Genomic DNA, 19819 nt, shown 5'->3' on the forward strand with positions numbered 1-19819 from the left:
ATTGTCATGTCTTAATCCTTTCTTGGCTGTGACAACTGGGATGGGTTCATGTTACCTGGGCATTGCGTAAGACTTATGTGAAGGGAGACGGGGCCATTCCAGCTTTGTGTAAAATTGTGTGGGCATAGCTGGTAATTGTCTGAGTTCCCTGGTCCTGCTGACAGGTGGCCTCTTGGCCTGGGAGCTTGCTTTAGTAGCATGATTGTTCTTGGCTCTAAAAATTTCTGTCACATGCCCTTTGTAACCTTTTTCCTGTCTTTGTTTTATCCCCTTCCATTGTACCCCAAATCACAGCTAGAGCTAATTTCATTTCATAATGTTAAGGCCCAACTCTTGAATGGGTTGTTTGTTGGGTTGAGTCAGATGGAGCTTGTATATTCAGATGCAATTCAGAACTAGCTTGATTGCTGAATGGATGTTTTGTACTGATCTCAGCTTCCTGATAATCAGTGTTGTGACTGGACTCGCCCTTATGGCTGTTACTTTGGTTGTAAGATGTCCTCGGCAATAATCATCAGGAAACTTTGAAAAAAAGGGGGGGTGCTATTGACAGATCCTGGCAAGCACGTAGCACACCTGGGCCACACAGCAAGATTGTGGGGAGGGACCCCTGTGTGGCTCAGTCAATTGAGCTTCCAACTTTTGGTTTTGGCTCATGAACCATGAGATTGAGCCCCTAGTTGGGCCCTGTGTTGACAGCCTGGAGCCTCTTGGGATTTTCTCTCTGCCCTTCCCTCTCACGTGTGCATGCGTATGCTCTCTCTCTTGCATGCTCTCTCTCAGAAATAAATAAGCTTAAGGAAAAAAAAAAAAGATTGTGGGGAGGGGGAGAGAGAGAGAGAAAACACCTGGGGTCCTGCTTTTATTGCGGCTCACTCATTGGTGAATTTAAAACTTAAGAGGGGGAATTTAAAGTACAGGAAGAGAAAGAACAAGCAGCCTAAATGGTCAGTTACTGAAGTCAACCAAGATCTTTAATGTTTATTTATTATTGAGAGAGAGAGACAGAGACAGTGTGAGCGGGGAAGGGTCAGAGAGAGAGAGAGAGAGAGAGAGAGAGAGAGAGAGAGAGGGAGAGACAGAATCTGAAGCAGGCTCCAGACTCTGAGCTGTCAGCAAAGAGTCCGACGTGGGACTTGAACTCAGGAGCCGTGAGATCATGTCCTGAGCAGAAGTCGGATTACAACCACCTGAGCTTCAGCCCGAGCCCCTCAACCAAGATCTTTAAAACAAAGAAGGCTGCCCCCACCACGCCCCCATAGCCTGGCTCTTTATCTAGATGTGTGGCCTGCAATGTGTTTATTTGAAATTGCCATCTTTGAGGAGGATGCCCTTAGGCACTTGCATTCCAAAAAAGAAACTGTCAAGGTATACACTACAATCCATCTTGATGCTAAGGCATCGGAGTCAGTGGTAACCCAGGATAGCTAATATGTTAAAAGTCGGGGGTAGGGCACGTTGTAACCCAGAAAGTACACATCTAAGTAGGATTATAGTAGCACTCCTATAATAATTATACAGACAGTAGTCTGAAATCCAGTCTGTAGCCATTGTCCCAAGCTTAATGGGTCCTCCCCTGAAACCAGGTCAGTGATCCTGGGGCTCTAGAAATGCATTCAAAGATTTGAGTAATAATTGTGAAATATTTAAACATCTTTGGCCATCTTATGTAAGTAGGTTTATCAAATAGGCTCTTCCAAATATGCTGCATCCCTGCCCGGGAATCTCAGATTGGGCTATTAAAAGTCCCTTAAGTCTGGGTAGCCAAGCCAAGGACTAGCCTTCAGACTTCACTTATAATACCTATAGATTTGGGCCAATTCCTCTCTTTTCAGGGTGCCTGAAATATCCTGAGGCTTTGGCCTCAGGGTACAATTAAAGGTCAAGAAGTGGCCTTCCTTACCTGGTAAGGCTGACAGGAACATTTAAAGACTTTAAAATAGCCATGTAAAACACCTGATGTGACTTCATTACAGTGTAGTTGACAAGGAACTTTGGTTATTCCTGTGACATAACATTCTAAGATAATAACTAGAATTATAAGTGATAACAGACCAGCATATAGTAAGCCTCTAGGAATTTCATATGATTTCTGGAACACTAACATCAGTCACACATATTCATACAAATTTAACCTAAAGAAGGTTTTCCATTATTTATTTGACAGTGCTTTTCATGTAGTTTAACATAAATAAGCCTAATTAGTTTAACAATCCCTTTTTATAAGGAGAAAGAACAAATCTTTTGAGATTGTTCCAGGATCCCCTGGGAAATCCCAAAGTTAGTTCAAGGTTAAAAAGACTTCATTTAGAATTTGATTCTGGGAAGTTTGTCAGAAATATCAAAAGGTTTTGAAACACTTGATTACAGGGGCACCTAGGTGGCTCAGTTCATGGAGCACCTGACTCTTAATTTCAGCTCAGGTCACAGTCTCACGATTTGGTATATTGAGCCCCACATCAGGCTTTGCGGACAGTGTGGAGCCTGCTTGGGATTCTCCCTCTCCCTCTCTCTCTGCCCCTCCCCACTTTCTCAAAATAAATAAGCATTTGAAAAAAAGTAATATACTTGATTACATAGGATCATAGATTGTGGTGAAATGTTACTTAGTTATCCATTTTATCAACTTTAACCAAAATTACAAAAGACTTTATAGGCAAATATGAAAGTTACATACTTGTATATAAAAAAAGAAGTTCTTTTAATAGAGAAGACTCATTTTCTTAAGTGATCAAAGGGGTGATAAAGACAAAATGAAGCACAGGAAATTATTTTGATAAAATACAGAATCTTTATTTCCTAGGCAGATTACTTAAAAGGTAAAAATCTTGCATAGTTTTATTAAGAACAGACCAGTAGTCCAAGAAAACAGCACTTTTATTTATTTTTTTAATGTTTATTTAATTTTGAGAGAGACAGTGTGAGCAGGGGAGGGGCAGAAAGAGAGGGAGACACAGAATCTAAAGCAGACTCCAGGTTCTGAGCTGTCAGCACAGAGCCGGACATGGGGCTCGAACTCCTGGACTGTGAGATCATGACCTGAGCTGAAGTTGAATGCTTAACAGACTGAGCCACTCAGGTGCCCACAAGAAAACTGTCCTTTTAGTAGATGAAAGAAAATTAAGCTGTAGTTTTCAGAAGTACACTATTTATTAAAACTTATTTTAAAAAATCTTTGTAATTTCATTTTTAGCTAGCTTGCTACACAAGGTAAAATTCTTTCTTCCTCTCTTATTCTCTTTCCTGTGCTTTCTGTATCCATTTAGTTTGTGTATGTTAGGACAAAATTACTTCCATTTGCCTTAACAAAAATGCATCTCCACACTTCATATCTTTTCTTAGCTAAAATACATGCTACTTTCCTTGCCTAGAAATGTTTCCCTTATTTCTTGTACTTTTAGTTACATATATTAGGTAGAATTCTTAATTCTTAGAAACTTTAATTTTTACTGAAAACTAGCAAGTAAGGAATTGTGAACTTTACTAGCCAATACTCTATACTGGCAAATTAATACATTTCATAATTTCTAGAGGCATATACCTTTTTTTTTTAAAGTAGCAGTTTTTCATTATAGCACAGGACATGTATACTAACAAATCCAAATATCTTTAGCTTCTCTGTTATGAGAAACCAAAAGTAGATAAATCTGTGTTCAATAATAAATGTTTCAATATTTTATATTTGGCAATGATCTATGTAGTTAATGAATTTCCATCATTGAACTTGCAAAACTCTAAGGTTTCAAGATACCAAAAAGATTAGAGTAACTATTTTTAAGTACACATAGCCATAAAACATAATTGTTGAAAAGTAGATGCCTTGGCAATCAAACCTGGAGTCAGACATTTGCATTACAAAAAGAAAAAGCACACTATTGGGGCTTACACTAGAATGGATAACCTGGTCTATAGTTGATCACAGATCTGACCTGCTTTGCCGGTTGGGGTGGGGTGGGGGGACAAACCTTTTCCCTAACCCAACTTACTCTTCCTGATTTTTATGCTTTTATTTTCTCATGTTACCACCTTACTGTAAGGTGCTGGCGTGTTTCAGGGTAAACTGGACTAATGGGCCAATGTGTGTGTTCCTTACTACAACCATCCTTCTTTTTATTTTTGGGGTCTAAACTTAAAATAGCCAATATTTCATTAAATGGGGCCCATCTGTCTTAGTATCTTTACTTGTGGCATTAAATCCAGTGTTTAAACTTGCTGAAAAATGGAGACCTTTGGTTATTTTATTAACTCCGTTTAAAATTAGTAAAATGAGGAGAATTGTTTCATAACTCAGAGTAGGATACTGTCATCCATTCAGTAGTGTCCCTTTGTGTAGCGAGGTGCTCATCTTAGATGCTTAATAAATATTGACAGATGAAAATGGTTGTAACACGATATTTGCACCCCACTTTAGACTTCTGTATGGAGTCCCTGGTACATAGAACAGTTTGTGGCAGTAGTGTTTGGAATGTTCTCATTTAATATTCAGATCTGATAGGGAAGGCAGTATGGGGCAGTAGTTAAGGGCGTGGGTTTAAGGGGTACCTGGGTGGCTCAGTCAGTTAAGGGTCTGACTTTGGCTCAGGTCATGATCTCGCTGTTCGTGAGTTTGAGCCCCATGTCGGGCTCTGCCCTGACAGCCCTGAGCCTGCTTTGTATTCTCTCTCTCCCTCTCTCACTGCCCATTCCCCACTTGCACTCTCTGTCTCTCAAAAATAAATAAATATTAAAAAAAAAAAGTGGGTTTAAAAGCAGATTGTCAGGGGTCTGTTCTGGGCCCTGCCATTCACTGTACAGCCATGGGCAGGCTACTTAATCTCTCAGGGTCTCAGTTTCTTTTCTGGGGAGACTGTGATACCTGGTAGGAGCATTGTGAAGATAGATACAAAGTGTTTGGGATGGCATCTGGCATGTGGTTGTTGCGTCAGTATCATCTTGTTTGATCAGTTAGAAAGGAGGAAGTTATCTTTACATAAAAAACTTATTTGGGTATAAAATGTCTCAATAAATTGAGAACTTGGCCCGGGTCAGCTATGTGCTAAGGCTTCTTCCTGGGCTGCTTGTAAGCAGCTCCAGGGCTTTTTCAGGGTCTGTGGTTGGTAATTTGGTAATTTGTTACTCTTTGATGGTGCATTTCATCATTTGGCTATACTACTCTGAACTGACTATTGCCATTGACCCATCTCTCTTATTCACTTACAACACCTTTGTGTTGAGAATGACACAGGCTTACAATAGCATAACGATGTGGTGTGTTTGTTTAAAGTTGGCGCTCCCTGTGTTAAGGATAGAAGTGCACAGAGGGCAAAATAACCTCCAAACAGGGGTTTTTTAAAATTTTCTTAAATGTTTATTTATTTTTGAGAGAGAAATAGTGTCAATGGGGGAGGGACAGAGAGAGGGAGACACAGAATCTGAAGCAGGCTCCAGGCTCGGAGCTGTCAGCACAGAACCCAGTGCAGGGCTTGAACTCATGGACTGCGAGATCATGACCTGAGCCGAAGTTGCACGCTTCACTGACTGAGCCACTCAGGCAACCCCCAAAACACACCGTTCTAATGACATGATTCAGGGTGGGAAACATTGTTTACCTCTGATCAAGGATAAGTTATCATGCATAGACTGTATTCATTCACTTAAAAAGTACCTACTTTAGTATTTGAGTCTCTGCCATTCTGTAAGAATGGTGAGAACAGTGACTATATTTTTAAAAACAACTTATATGGGGCGCCTGGGTGGCGCAGTCGGTTAAGCGTCCGACTTCAGCCAGGTCACGATCTCGTGGTCCATGAGTTTGAGCCCCGTGTCGGGCTCTGGGCTGATGGCTCAGAGCCTGGAGCCTGTTTCCGATTCTGTGTCTCCCTCTCTCTCTGCCCCTCGCCCGTTCATGCTGTGTCTCTCTCTGTCCCAAAAATAAATAAACGTTGAAAAAAAAAATTAAAAAAAAAAAATAAAAACAACTTATATAATGCTGGTCATTTATTGAGAGCTTACTGTGTGCCAGCTACTGTGCTGTGTCCTTTACATACACCTTGTTTTAGCCTTAGAATAGTTGAAGCAGTTCTAAAGAGTAAACAATCCCACTTTACAACAGTTTGCCCTTGGTCACATAGCTTCTAAGTGATGCAGTCAGGGTGCAGGCTCCCTCTGACTCAGAGCCTCCCATATTGTGTGGCCTATGCCACTGCAACAAACAGTACCATAAAAGATGCTAAATAAATGTTTGCCGAACAAGAGAATAAATGGGGATATGAGCTTGAGTAAGACATAGTCCCTGTCCTCCAGGAACTCAGAGGGGAGACAAAAAAGTATGGCAGTGAGTAGGGGGCCGGGGTTAGGAGAGTTAAGGTAGAGATGTAGACCTGAAGCCAGAGACACACCTACATCAAATCAGTGGGGAGGGGTGGAGAGGGGCCTTCCCTGAGGAGGATGAACGGAATTGGCCGAATGAGGGTGTGGAATGCATCCCAGACAGAAGAAAGAGAAGTGGTTTGATTTATCTAGATAGTAGGCATGAGAGTAGTGCTGGGTAAGGTGTCCAGAGTTACGATCCAAATAATTAAAGGATCTGGGTATAAAACTGAGAATTTGAACTTGATCCTGAAAGCTCTTGGTGGAGGGGAGGTCTTGGCAGGTTTAAACAGTGTACTTTCGTGGTTAGATTTGCATTTTGGGAAGATTATTCTGGCAAGTAGTGTGGAAGCTAGAATACAGGGAGGCAGACAGGAGGCCCGGAGAACCTTTAGGCTGTTGTAATGATTGAGGACAGCCTGGATGAAGGAAATAGGGTTGAAGTCAGGGGTTGGATTGGAGAGTATTAAGGAGGTCTTGGTGACTGAAGATGGATGGGAAGTTGGTGAAAGGTAGCCCTGAGTTTATGGTTCTTTACTAAGATAACAAATTCAGGAGAAGGAACAGACTAAGGAAAAAGTGCTATGTTTGGTTGGGGATGTGTTGAACTTGAAGTGAATAGAGGGTAGCTCCATGGGTCTGCGTCTCAGTGGCAGGGGCTGGGGAGATTGTGGGTGTGAGGGAGATAGATTAAAAGAGCCACTAGAATGTCAGTGGTAACACACATGAGAGTAGGAAAACAGAACATTGAGTATAAAAGTATCTTGCCCTTGGTGTCAGTGGTTTGAACCTAGAGCCTGTCTGGCTTCTAAGCCTAGGGACGTGCCACTATTTCATGTTAAAACTTATTTCTTTTATTCCCCTTATGTATATTGCTCCCCAAAAGATACATTATTGGTCCACTACTGGTTTTGTGAGTTCTTTGTTGAAGCAGTCATTGCGCATGGGTTAGATGTGATCGTGTTCATCCCCGCATCCTCCACCTCTATCTTTCCATACATTCTGATACCAGTCATGTGTGAGGTTTCCTTAGTATACCTTGGCCTGGGGATCATTGTGTGATCATTCTTTTTTGTGTGTGTGTGTGATCATTCTTAATAGGCACGCCACTTATAAATCTCCGGTAAAGATGGGAGAGTATTGGTTCCTTTCAGCATTGCTGCTTAATTTCCTGCAAGATGTTGAAGGGAAAGGATTACTTGTTATTCATCCTTTCCATGATCCCAGGGTTGTGGGATCAAGACCTGCACTGGACTCCATGCTGGGGCTGCAGCCTGCTTAAGATTCTCCCTCCCCACCCCCCGACTCTGCCCCTCTGTCCTGCTTGCATGTACTGTCTCATTCTCTTTCTCTCTCTCAAGCAAATAAACAAACAAACAAACAAATAAATAAATGATAGAGAACCTAAGTTTCTAAGTTTCATTTCTTCTAATAATCACTCTCTGAGTTAAGTTCCTCGCGACAAATTTGTAATCACGAGGTTCCTCATAGAATTAACTTACCTTCCGGCAAACCTGCATCTCAACAGAAGAGAAACATGCTGTGGCTTCGAACCTGTGTTTTAGCTGTTGGACAAACAACAGCCTTATTCGCCTAGCGATGGGCAAAATAAAGGCAGGTAAACAAGTAACCTGGGAAATGGCTTTCCTCAGCTCAACTTTGCCCACGAGCTGGCTAAATACGGGCATGCCAGGTGGTGCAAGTTGGCACTATGAAAACCTGTTCATGATTGGATTTGTTTTATTCACACTTTTGAATTTTTTTTTTTTTTTTTTTTTTTTTTTTTTTTTTTTTAGGCAACCTCCCGACTTCTAGTAAATTACCCGGAGCCCTATCGTTCTCAAATATTGGATTATCTCTTTAAGGTAATGAAAAAATAATTATTTAATGGCACCTGTGATATGTTTGAAGCTATGGTGAATTTCAGCGGTAGAATTGGTCACCTTCACATTTCTAGCTTTTAAAAAAAATGGAAAATTACTTTTGGATTAAGTGGCTGTTGATTTGAAGTTGGTCTTCTCATCTGTCAAACCAAAGGCAGTAATTAGTCACTGTCATGTTTTGCCCTTCATGCGGTTGAATCACAATGTTAACACTCCTCCTTCTTTCCCCAGCCAAACTTCGGTGCCTCTTTGCATATTCTAAAAGTGGAGATAGGTGGTGACGGGCAGACTACAGGTAGGAGATTTGGGGAATGGGTTTATTTTCCTTCAGCACTTTAATCTCTACCTAACCTTAGGGACTGTGAATCAGAATGTAAACGATATCAACATTTTTGATGTTGATCATTTCTTAGTAGATTCTTATTGTTCCTCTTTTACTCTACTTAAAAAAAATATTATATCAAAATACTCACTTTTCGGGGCACCTGGGTGGCTCAGTCGGTTGAGCGTCCGACTTCGGCTCAGGTCATGATCTCATGGACTGTGAGTTCGAGCCCCGCATCAGGCTCTGTGCTGACAGCTCAGAGCCTGGAGCCTGCTTCTGATTCTGTGTCTTCCTCTCTCTCTGCCCCTCCCCTGCTCATGCTCTGTCTCTCTGTCTAAAATAAATAAATATTAAAAAAAAATTAAAAAAAAAAATACTCACTTTTCCCATAAAATGGCATTTGGACTTTAGATGGCTTATTTAGTTGAATTAATTGGTAGTAAACAAAACCACAGTTTTTAAAAAGGCTATTTTCACGAGGCAGAGCATAGAGACAGGAGTTTTTATTGAGAAATTAAAAAAAAGAAAGCTTTTTACCATAGAAAGCATGTAAAATATTATTGTTATTAGCTTTAAATAAATTTGTGGCAAAAATATGTCATCAGTATTTCAGAGATGCAGCTATTTTCTCTTTTATTTTTTTATTTTTTTAAATATGTTTATTTATTTTTGAGAGAGAGGGAGAGACAGAGCGTGAGCAGGGGAGGGGCAGAGAGAGAAGGAGACACAGAATCTGAAGCCGGCTCCAGGCTCTGAGCTGTCAGCCCAGAGCCCGAAGCGGGGCTTGAACTCACGAACCGTTAAGATCCTGACCTGAGCCAAAGTCGGACGCTCAGCCGACTGAGCCACCCAGGCGCCCCAGCTTTTTCTCTTTTAAAAACAAAATTATTTTTAGCCACTAAATTTTCAGTCTTCACTGTCACCATTTTGATTGACTTTATGTAGAACATGTAGTCATTTAATGTACAGGAAGAAGAAAATTCTCCCACAGATGATGCAGCTTATTATTTACAGGCCAGATTCCATTGTAGTGAACTTTACAGTATTGTCTCTATACATGTGTTCCTGTTGGTGACTCGGGAGTAACTTTTGTTAAAGAGATATGTCTCTGTGGTGGCATTAGTGTTTAATTAATATTGAAAGAAAAAATGCAGATCACAAATGAAAGAAACCTCTATAAGGAAAACTTTCCCCAAGTTATTGTAAGAGGACATGCATTTTATTGTCCACCCTTTGATGCAGAATTGATAATGACTGGCCATCTTCATTTGCTGAAGTGAAATTCTTCAGGTAGTTCTTGTGAATTCTGATGTTTACCTTTAAGAGGCAAGGCCCCATTCCTCGTGAGACCCTTCCTAACAAGGGCAGATGTTTGTGAAATGTGGTGACATATGAGGACAGATACCAGGATATCAGTTATCTACCTTGACACACTCTGGAGGTTAGGATAGAATTTTCTTACAGAGGGGTTGTGTAGATGTATACTCATTCCTTTTTTTTTTTTTTTTTTCCTCAAAGCTCTGTTGTCTTGGTATAACAAGGCACGTTATAGGCTTAAGGCCTGGGTGGTGAGAATGGGGCTAAGGAGCTCAAGATTTACATTTAGGATGGAGAAGTTAAAAGCTGAGGTGATCTGAACTCAAAGTTGGACATGGGGACTTGAAAACTGCAGACAGACCAGACCAAAAGCCCAGGAAAACATAGTTCTAGGACTCTTCAGTTACATGAGTTGATAACCCTTCTCCTTCTTTTAACCCTGCTTATAATAGAAAGCTGTGGTTTTATTTTTCAAGACCTTTACGATACTTAGAATAATGAAAAAAGGTGAAATAATACACTTTGATCATGCCTTGTCAAGTTATCTAAGATTATTCTTATTTGCCCATATCAGGATTGGAACCAGAATACACCTTCTCTGAAATGTGTGTGTGTACAGGGGAGAGTGGCCCTAGGAAACACCATTAAAGGGTGTTTTCCTTTCTCTTTTGCTCTCTCCCATGCAGATGGTACTGAACCCTCCCACATGCACTATGCATTAGATGAGAATTATTTCCGAGGATATGAGTGGTGGTTAATGAAGGAAGCTAAGAAGCGGAACCCTAATATTATACTCATGGGTAAGAAGTGCAGTTTGTAATGCTTTTGCAGTCTGTTTAACTTTCAAATTCTGAATTATTCATATGGAGTTACTCTTAATGCTGAAGTAGTAACAATGTTAATACTACCCTTATCCTACCAGCCGCAAAGCCTGTGCCAGGCTTGATCCTTTCTTTGCCTTTATATTTTATGTCTGCTCTTTATATGCAATACCTCTGGAGTAAGGCGTTACTCTTCCCATTTTACAGAAGCAGCAGGGGCTTAGAGAGGTTATGCCACTGACTTAGGTCAGATAGTTAGTAAATGCCAAATTCAGATATAGAACCTAATTCCATTCTTGTGATGCTAAACTAATTTCCTCAACAAAATTTCTCATCACAATTTGTAAAAGGGGGGTACTATTTAGAAAATTGTCAGTAGGCGTTATAGTACATCCCAGCTCTTTGCGAAATTATGCATTACATGCTGTAGTAGGTGCCATTTCTAGAAGACGTACACATAAAGTGTATGTTTTGAACCTCCACAGTGTGGTGGGCACTGTTCTAGGCATTGGGGATACCCAACAATCCAGCCGCTACCTTCTGCCCTTTCGGAGCTTAAGCTCTAGAGGCAGCGTCGCTGGATGATTTCTCAACTCCTACTACTACATTCACTTGACAGGTTTCGTGTAGCAGTGCACAGACCCGTAAAATATTGCAGAATACACAGTGATGACATCCTTGCATAGTTTGAAATGAATTTGAGTTTTTGAAACAGGCTTACCCATTCAGCCTTGTGAGTGAGATCAATGAAAATTCATTTTATAGGCTTGATTTCAACTCATTTTCAAGGTCATTTTCAACAATCAAAGGACAAGCACGAGTTTTTCTAAATAAAAAAAAAAATGAGGAGTCAGTGTGTTCTTTCTAAATGGTCTTTTGTAAGAGATTCCAGAAATGTTGTGAGCATTAAAAAAAAAAAAAAAAAAAAAAAAAGCATCATTGACTTCAGCACGTACTCCCCCACTGGGCTGCTTTCATGGTCAGTTCTCATTTAAATGTAGAAAATCTGGCATGCTGAACCATGTTCTAACAAAGACTTACACATGGTGGGCCTATAGAATGTATTTGGCATTTCATTGTTTAAAAATGTTCCAGTATTTTAATGTCACATTTTTTATGGGATACACACTTAGGCATTCATTCCTCCTGAGTTTAGAAAAATAAGCATTTTGTTCTTTTAGTTTTGAATTTTTTCTGTGGTGAACTCGATTTTTTTTATATGTATATATACAAACAATTGAGGAACTTAACGGTTGAGCTTATTTTGATATGTTAGTAACAAAATTAGGATGTAGAATTGTAATTAGTGCTCGTCTACTGTTCTCATTTTCTTCCTTAAAAATAACAATTAGGGTGTTGGAAGAATGTGGGCTATTTGATTTATATCATACCACAAAGGGGTATTTTCCTGTTGAGACATTGACATTTATATTGATAATGATGACAAACTAGTTTTGTTGAGTTTGATTATCTGACTAGTTAGTATTTTAAGGAGACTTAAGTTTTAAGAAGATGTACTAGTGAAAGAGGAATTTGTATTATATTTAACCTGTAGGAATATTTAGGCATAAGCCTTTCAGAAGAACTCTTTGATTTGACTTCAGAGGGAAGAAATTGTATATTAAATATCCCTATAGCAGGCAGTGGGCATGTTGAGTTAAATTGTATGTTACATTTCTTTCCATGGGTGAGTATCTTCAAGAGAGTGTGTTCTTATTTCTTTTTCTTGAAAGAGCATTTGGAATTATGGAACCAGACTCTAGGGCTCAGGAAGGAGTTCCTGAGTTCATAAACTGGAAGGGATTTTGAGAATACACACAAGATATATAATCTTTCCTCTAATAAGATCTCTGTTGGCTTTTTGTTTACCCTGTGTTCTTTCTGGTTTCTTTTGCCTTGTTTTGGATGGTTGCCAGCACTGTAATGCCCACCCCACCTTTACCTTTTCCTTCCTACAGGGTTGCCATGGTCATTCCCTGGATGGCTGGGGAAAGGTTTCAACTGGCCTTATGTAAACCTTCAGCTGACTGCCTACTACGTCATGACCTGGATTGTGGGCGCCAAGCATTATCATGATTTGGACATTGATTATATTGGGGTTGGTAATGTATTTGAACCTTGATTAACTTTTGGACTTTATTTGTAATTTCTTAAAGCAATTTGATTCTGTGGCATTTTGTTACTAACCATTTTGTGGTCATGAGACCCAATTTGTTCCTTTGGCATCTGATAACAAATTAAGTATGTGGCCTTTTATTCCTCCTCTTTTCCCATCCAAATTCTAGCCCCTTTTGAAAACTGTACTGAGTGTATACCTTCTCTGAACTTTTTCTTTCTTTAATTTTGATTTTGATACTACTCCAGCCCCAGTTCTCCTTGAAAGCTTTCCCTGCTTTCTCTAGTTGTTCAAGAATACCACATTTACTATCTGGTTAATGATTAATCTCATTTTGCTCTCTGAATCTCCTGCTGTTCTAAACCAGACGGTGGCAAACTTTTTCTTAGTGGGTCAGAGACTAAATATTTTAGGTTTAGTGGGTCAGAGGCAGTATTAAGGATATTATGTAGGTAATTACATAGCCCTTTAAAATTGTAAAAACCATTTTTGGCTTTTGGGTTGTAAAAAATACAAATGGTGGGCTGGATTTGGCAGGCTGGCTGAAATCTGCCTACCCTGTCTTAAACTGTTATTTAACACCTTATAATGATTTAAAAAAATGTTAAATATGATGTCTTTCCAGCTGGTCTGTTGGCAGGCTGGAGGCACTGTACCTCTCAGAGCCCTACACGTACATGTAGTGGTCTCCATACGTGTTTGCATATTAATATGCCATATGTCAAAATTGATTTTAAAAGTGTTCAGCAGTCAGAAAGCAATTATTGAGCTCCTACTGTGTTGCAGACACTGTAACTGTTGTATTCTAGGGATACCAAGATTAATAAGCCCTTAAGGAGTTTAGTGAGAGAGAGAGAAACTGGGTGGAGAAATTGTGATATCACAAAGGACATGGGGATAAGCCCAGGGTTGTAGGGAGCCAGAAGCAACGATATGCTTTGTTTTTTGTTATCTTTCTTCAAACTATAATTGGAAATTAGTTTGTATTTGAGAACATTCTTAAATGTCAGGGTATTTTTTAATTTGTAGTGAAACTAATTGTAGATTTGGATCTAAGTAGCGCTTTATTATGGTAAAGTCACACTTGGAAACTGTTTCTGATAAAGAATGGGTAATTCACATCTCTTTTAGACTTATGTGCTATAGTGAGGAGATTCTTTGATAAAAAATACTTTCCTGTATCACTAGAGTAAAATGAGTTATAGTGCCTAGACTCTAGGCCATCTCTGTTATTAATAGTTTTCTCAGATGCAAAACGAAGGTCTTGGATGTTCTCTTTCAATTCTTTTTTTTTTTTTTTTTTTTTTTTTAAATTTTTTTTTTTCAACGTTTTATTTATTTTGGGGACAGAGAGAGACAGAGCATGAACGGGGGAGGGGCAGAGAGAGAGGGAGACACAGAATCGGAAACAGGCTCCAGGCTCTGAGCCATCAGCCCAGAGCCCGACGCGGGGCTCGAACTCACGGACCGCGAGATCGTGACCTGGCTGAAGTCGGACGCTTAACCGACTGCGCCACCCAGGCGCCCCTCAATTCTAAAACCTCATCATGATTCTAAACCAGCGAGAGTTGTGCATCTTCCTTTTATCTATCCTCATTAAGAATTTGCCTTTGTGATGTAGCACATCACTGTGATCTTATGTGTGCTAAAAAAAATTACTTCTACGATGTACTTACTACAATACTCGGCTTTAGGTGTGCTGGTGGGATCTTGTAAGAATTATTACAACACTCCCCATGTCTGTTAGGTCTCCAGTACCTAATATAGTCCCTGGCACGCATTACATTGTCAGGATTTGTTGAATGATTGAATGGAAATTCCAGTTTTAGAAATCACTGGAATAAGTGACTTTTTGAAAAATATCCACCAAATATTCAAGGTTTTAAAAAATATTTTAATTGTAAAAAGTTATGTTGTCTTATAACATGTCTATAAATTCAAGAACAGGACATTCCATAAAGTACGAGAAATTGCTTTTTAAGAATTTTTTTTAACTTTTTTTTTAATGTTTATTTTTGAGAGAGAGAGAGAGAGAGAGAGAGCGCGCGTGCGCGCACACGCACGCGCAAAGGGAAGGGGCAGAGAGAGAGGGAGACACAGAATCCGAAGCAGGCTCCAGGCTCTGAGCTGTGGGCTCAGCTCATGGACTTGAACTCATGGACTGCGAGATCATGACCTGAGCTGAAGTCAGAGGCTTAACCGACTGAGCCACTCAGGCGCCCCAGAAAAATTGCTTTTTAGATTATGTTAAAGATGATGAGAGCAGTGGCGTCTTAGTGATCATGTCTACTTTCTGATACTTCATTTTCAATTCAGACTTTTTGACTTTCTGTTTTGCAGATTTGGAATGAGAGGTCATTTGACATCAATTATATCAAGGTCTGTACAACTTTAAATCTTTTTATCTTTAAGTTTTTGGTAAATAATTCCCTTACGGTACCATGGAAATTAGAAGTAGGAACGCTGTATTTTTTACAGCACAGATGCTTGTTTTGCTAGTTCTGGCATAAAATTTGAGCAAAAACGTAGTCATGTTTAAATTCCTGATTAAAGTGTCTGTAATTCCCTGTGAACCCCAAGTTTCATTGTCTAAAGAGTTGTGTTGAATTTTCCCATTTTAAAATTTATTATTTGTAGAATTATGATGATTATTATAAAAACAGCAGCATCATTTTAGACTTTTAGGACTTAGAGAAATGTAGCTTCTTTTTGTTTCAACTGAGCAAAGGAGGCAAAGATGAAAAAGAACAAAGACCTTAGTTTGGGGTCTTGTAATTGCATCTCAGGGAGCACAGATTCTGGAGTAGCCAGAAAAGCGTCTCGCTCACTTTTCTGGGGAAAGCAAGGAGTTTTTCTGAGGAAGAAGGAAGGGGTAGTTACATGATGTAGACAAAGAGGAGAAAAGGGAAAACTGCTCATTTGGTGCTGACCGGTTGAGCCACTTCTGATGACTATGTCATTGATTACTTTGTTGGTGCTATTACAAACAAAACTGTCCCTAGAAGGTATGAGTTAATTTTACTGCCCTCATATGATCTGAATGCCAGTTGCTCTGTTGAAATATTAGGAGGAATTGCTTGTAAGACTGATGCCACTTCTGGCCCAGTTCAAGAGTTCATCAGGTGGAAAGGAAAGTGGAACTTGAAAATGGGGCCTTTTATGTCCAGAAATTTTATATAGTTCCACATCCAATATCAAAATTTCCAGTATGCAGTCTCATTATTATTTTCTGTGGGATGCCTATTCTATTGGAATGTTCTATATGTTTCTATCTGTGATTAACAAATAGGTGGCAACTAACATTTGCAAAGTATGTTATTTTTTGAGTCGCTTTTCCTAAATATTTGCCTCCACTTAATTCTCACTCCCTTCCATACAAGGTAACTACTATGATTGCTATTTTTCAGGAAAGGAAAAGCTGAGAATAATGACCCTCTGTCACTGGGAAACTAATGGCAATTTAACTTTTAAGGTGGATATATTCTTTAGTTTACTTTTCAGTTCCATTTGTTTGTGTTTCCTCCAAGAAACACAGTTTTGTGGTTATATTTTGTTTCAGGTAAAAAATTCCTTAAGTGTCTTATGTTTTTATTTTTTTAAATGTTTTTATTTATTTTTGAAAGAGAGAGACAGAGTGAGTGGGAGAGGGGCAGAGAGAGAGGGAGACACAGAATCTGAAGCAGGCTCTAGGCTCTGAGCCGTCAGCACAGAGCCCAATGTAGGGCTTGAACTCATGAGCTATGAGATCATGACCTGAGCCGAAGTCAGATGCTTACCTGACTGAGCTACCTAGGGGCCCCTAAATGTCTTATGTTTTTGAGCAGGTAATATCCACTAAATTTCTTTCATTTATTCCCCAGCAGGCATTGACTCAACTGCAGGCTTGTCAGGCCTTCCCTATGTACTTGGAAGATAAAGATAGAAAAAATACTGTTGCTGCCCAAGAGGGGCTCACATTTGGGGACTATAGAGTCCCACGTGGACAACTGAAATATCAGTCCTAAGTTCTCTGGAAGGATAATGCCCAGGCAGGGTTGTCAGAAGGTGCAGAGAGGAGATGATATTCTGCTTGGGTGGATTAGGAAACGCTATTAAAGGAGGTGACCTGGAGTTGGAATCTTCAATATGGGGTGGATAGGAACTCCCCTTGTTGCTAGGGCAGGGGCGGACACTGCAAAGAAGTGAAGATTGAGAGTAAAGGGATTTGGGGGAGGAGCAAGGATGAAAGGTGGAGTAGATGAGCTGGGGACTCTGAGCCTTGCACAGCCCAATGTGTTCACTGGGAGCAACGGTGCACTTCACTCTGTAGCCACGGGGTTTGATGGGGTGGCTTGCAGCCAGGGCCTGTAACTCAGGGTCAACTCCAGGCTGCAGGCGTCATCAGTGTAGTGGTGAGAATGTGGTGGAGGGGGCGTTGTGGGGTTATGGGAGGTGGGGCAGGGGGCTAGTATAAGATGGAGGCTCAAGGTTAGTGAAAAGCTGTGGCTTCTGGGAGCACAAGGCTGACGAGAGCCGCAATAGCCCCGGGTGGAAGACAAATTAGTGCGTGTGTCCTGGGTGACCCTGCGGTTGGCACAGCTTCACGGCAGGGTCTTAGCAGTGAAGGTGAGGAATTGTTTGTCTATCCAGATTTGACATTTCACAGCTTATGGTTTTTTCCTTGCGACTATACATGTGTCTCTCTAGTTGTGTCTGCTTCATATGAAGGAAGCATTAAGAACATTAGAATCTGGTTTCCTTTTTCTTTTAAACTAATGATCTGCAGCTATGGTGATGGTTTTATGTATTTTACTATTAAGGGTCTGTTGTGGATTTCATTAAAGTCAGAGGGAAAATCCCTCTAGAACATTTTTACCTCTTTTTTTTTTTTCTTTTTACATTTCCACCAAGTAAATTATCTTAATGATAGTGCTTTTATTTTCCAAAGGAGGCACATTTCTATTGAGAAATAATATGGACACTATCATCCAGGATGCTGATTTTCGAAGATACTTCAGCTGTTGTGGTTGTAATTCAACAGCTATAAACACAGTTGTGAACTCTCTGCGTTCTGTTTATCTTCCCAAAAGGTGTTAAGAAGGATGCTGAACTATCAAGGTCTCCATCGAGTGAAAATCATAGCAAGTGACAATCTCTGGGAACCCATTTCTGCTTCTATGTTGCTCGACACTGAGCTCTTGAATGTGATTGATGTTATAGGGTAAGGACGGTTTTGCTTTGAAAACTTAACAGTTTCTGATTGCTTGCTTGGGATACTGACTTTGTTTTTGCTTTTCCTTCCCACCTGATTACATTTGCAGAGGTAGCTTTCTTGTATTAACTTAACTAAAGCATGTATAACTGATATTTCATTCCTTTTTCTTTGAAATGTGCATACAGTTGACCCTTGAATAGCACAGGTATGAACTAAGCCAATCCGCTTATGTGTGGAATTTTTATGATACTGTGAATGTATTTTCTTTTCCTTATTATTTTCTTAATAGCATTTTCTTTTCTCTAGCTTATTGTAAGAATACAGTGTACAGTAAATAGCTTATGTTAATGGCCTATGTTATTGGGTCTTCTGGTCAACAGTCTATTAGTAGTTAAATTTTAGGGGAGTCAAAGATTATACTCAGATTTTCAAATACACATGTTGGGGGGCAGCATGTTGCTCAAGGTTCATCTGTACTTTGGGATCTTTCTATGACAATGAAATGTATTGGTACTTTACAAATATTGTGTTAACCTTTGGGGTAATGAAGCATGGCTTTGTTTAGATTAAGGGACAGGGTAGTTTTTAAATTTTAGAAATTACAAATGTCAGACTTCCTGTGGTTGGGAGTTCTTCCATGAATGAACACTTATGTAAATGGTACGGCATGAACCCTGACCATGGCTCTTGTCATGTTTCCTCAGCAGGGTGGCTTTGACCAACTACTTCTTAGTCCAGCTCTACCATTTAGTCCTCTGGGTCTTGGCCTTCCTGAGTTCCAGCAGTAATTTTTTCTCTGTCTTATTTATTTGCTTCTTTCCAGTCTTATTTAGAAATAACTGATGTACATTACTGTGTAAGTTTAAGGTGTATGGCCTGATGATTTGATTTACATATATGTGAGATGATTACAAAGGTTTGGTTATCATCCATCATCACATATAGATTCAGTGAAAAGGAAAAAAATTTTTCCTTATGATGAGTGTTGTTAGGATGTACTTTGTTAACGACTATGTATCACACTCAGTGTTAATTATAGTCATCATACTGTACATTACATCCCTAGTATTTATTTATAATTGGAATTTTGTACTTGTTGACAACCTTCCTCCAATTCCCCCTCCTATCCCTGACGTAGGAGTATTTTTAAAAACAAATTTTTTTTGACATTTATTTATTATTGAGAGACAGAGACAGAGCGTGAGCATGGGAAGGGCAGAGAGAGAGGGAGACATAGAATCTGAAGCAGGCTTCAGGCTCTGAGCTGTCAGCACAGAGCCCGACGCGGGGCTCGAACTCGCAAACTGTGAGATCGTGACCTGAGCCGAAGTCAGACACTCAACCAACTGAGCTACCCAGGCGCCCCCCTGACCTAGCAGTATTTTTTAAAGTGAATTTGAATTTTGTTTGTCATAACAACATATGTAAACATTTGAAAAATAGAATACACATATGTGTGAAATTGGTTCTTTATTTGGTGTGAAGACTGCTTGACATGTGTCTTTTTGTTTTGAATGAAGAATTTTGAATGTACACAAAGTAGGCAGAATAATATAATGAATATCTGTGTTCCCATCACTCAGTCTCCATAACTGTGACCCATGCCCAGTTCTCCATCACACATACCTGTCCATTCTGTTACCTGAACTTGGGTTCACCTCTTGATGGCTGTGGGGCCAACATATACAACCAAGCTAAAGAATAGGGAAAGGAAGGGTTTTATTTGTAAAGTAAAGGAGAAAAAGTAAAGGAAAACACCTGGAATGTTTCTCAGAGCAGTGTCTCCTGGAACAATAAAACTGGGGAAATTTTAGG

The 19819-nt window shown here is 39.8% G+C and overlaps 1 protein-coding gene across 8 annotated transcripts in view; it reads left to right on the forward strand.

The window, feature by feature from the left end:
- The window catches only part of GALC (galactosylceramidase), a 151585-nt gene that overhangs the window by 1316 nt on the left and 130450 nt on the right, over window positions 1-19819 (forward strand). For 6 of the 8 annotated variants that reach the window (XM_086709075.1, XM_086709077.1, XM_086709076.1 and 3 more), the window contains exons 2-7: window positions 8145-8213; window positions 8463-8526; window positions 10560-10673; window positions 12653-12792; window positions 15151-15189; window positions 17880-18010. In XM_086709075.1, the coding sequence (XP_086565201.1) occupies window positions 8145-8213; window positions 8463-8526; window positions 10560-10673; window positions 12653-12792; window positions 15151-15189; window positions 17880-18010 (557 nt within the window). Of the gene's footprint in view, window positions 1-7702; window positions 7967-8144; window positions 8214-8462; window positions 8527-10559; window positions 10674-12652; window positions 12793-15150; window positions 15190-17879; window positions 18011-19819 lie in introns of those variants that run through there. The other 2 variants (XM_086709080.1, XM_086709081.1) reach the window with 2 other exon arrangements.

Source organism: Puma concolor, chromosome B3 (genome assembly GCF_028749965.1).
Source record: "Puma concolor isolate L17-30 chromosome B3, mPumCon1.1.hap2, whole genome shotgun sequence".
Classification (NCBI taxonomy): Eukaryota; Metazoa; Chordata; class Mammalia; order Carnivora; family Felidae; genus Puma; species Puma concolor.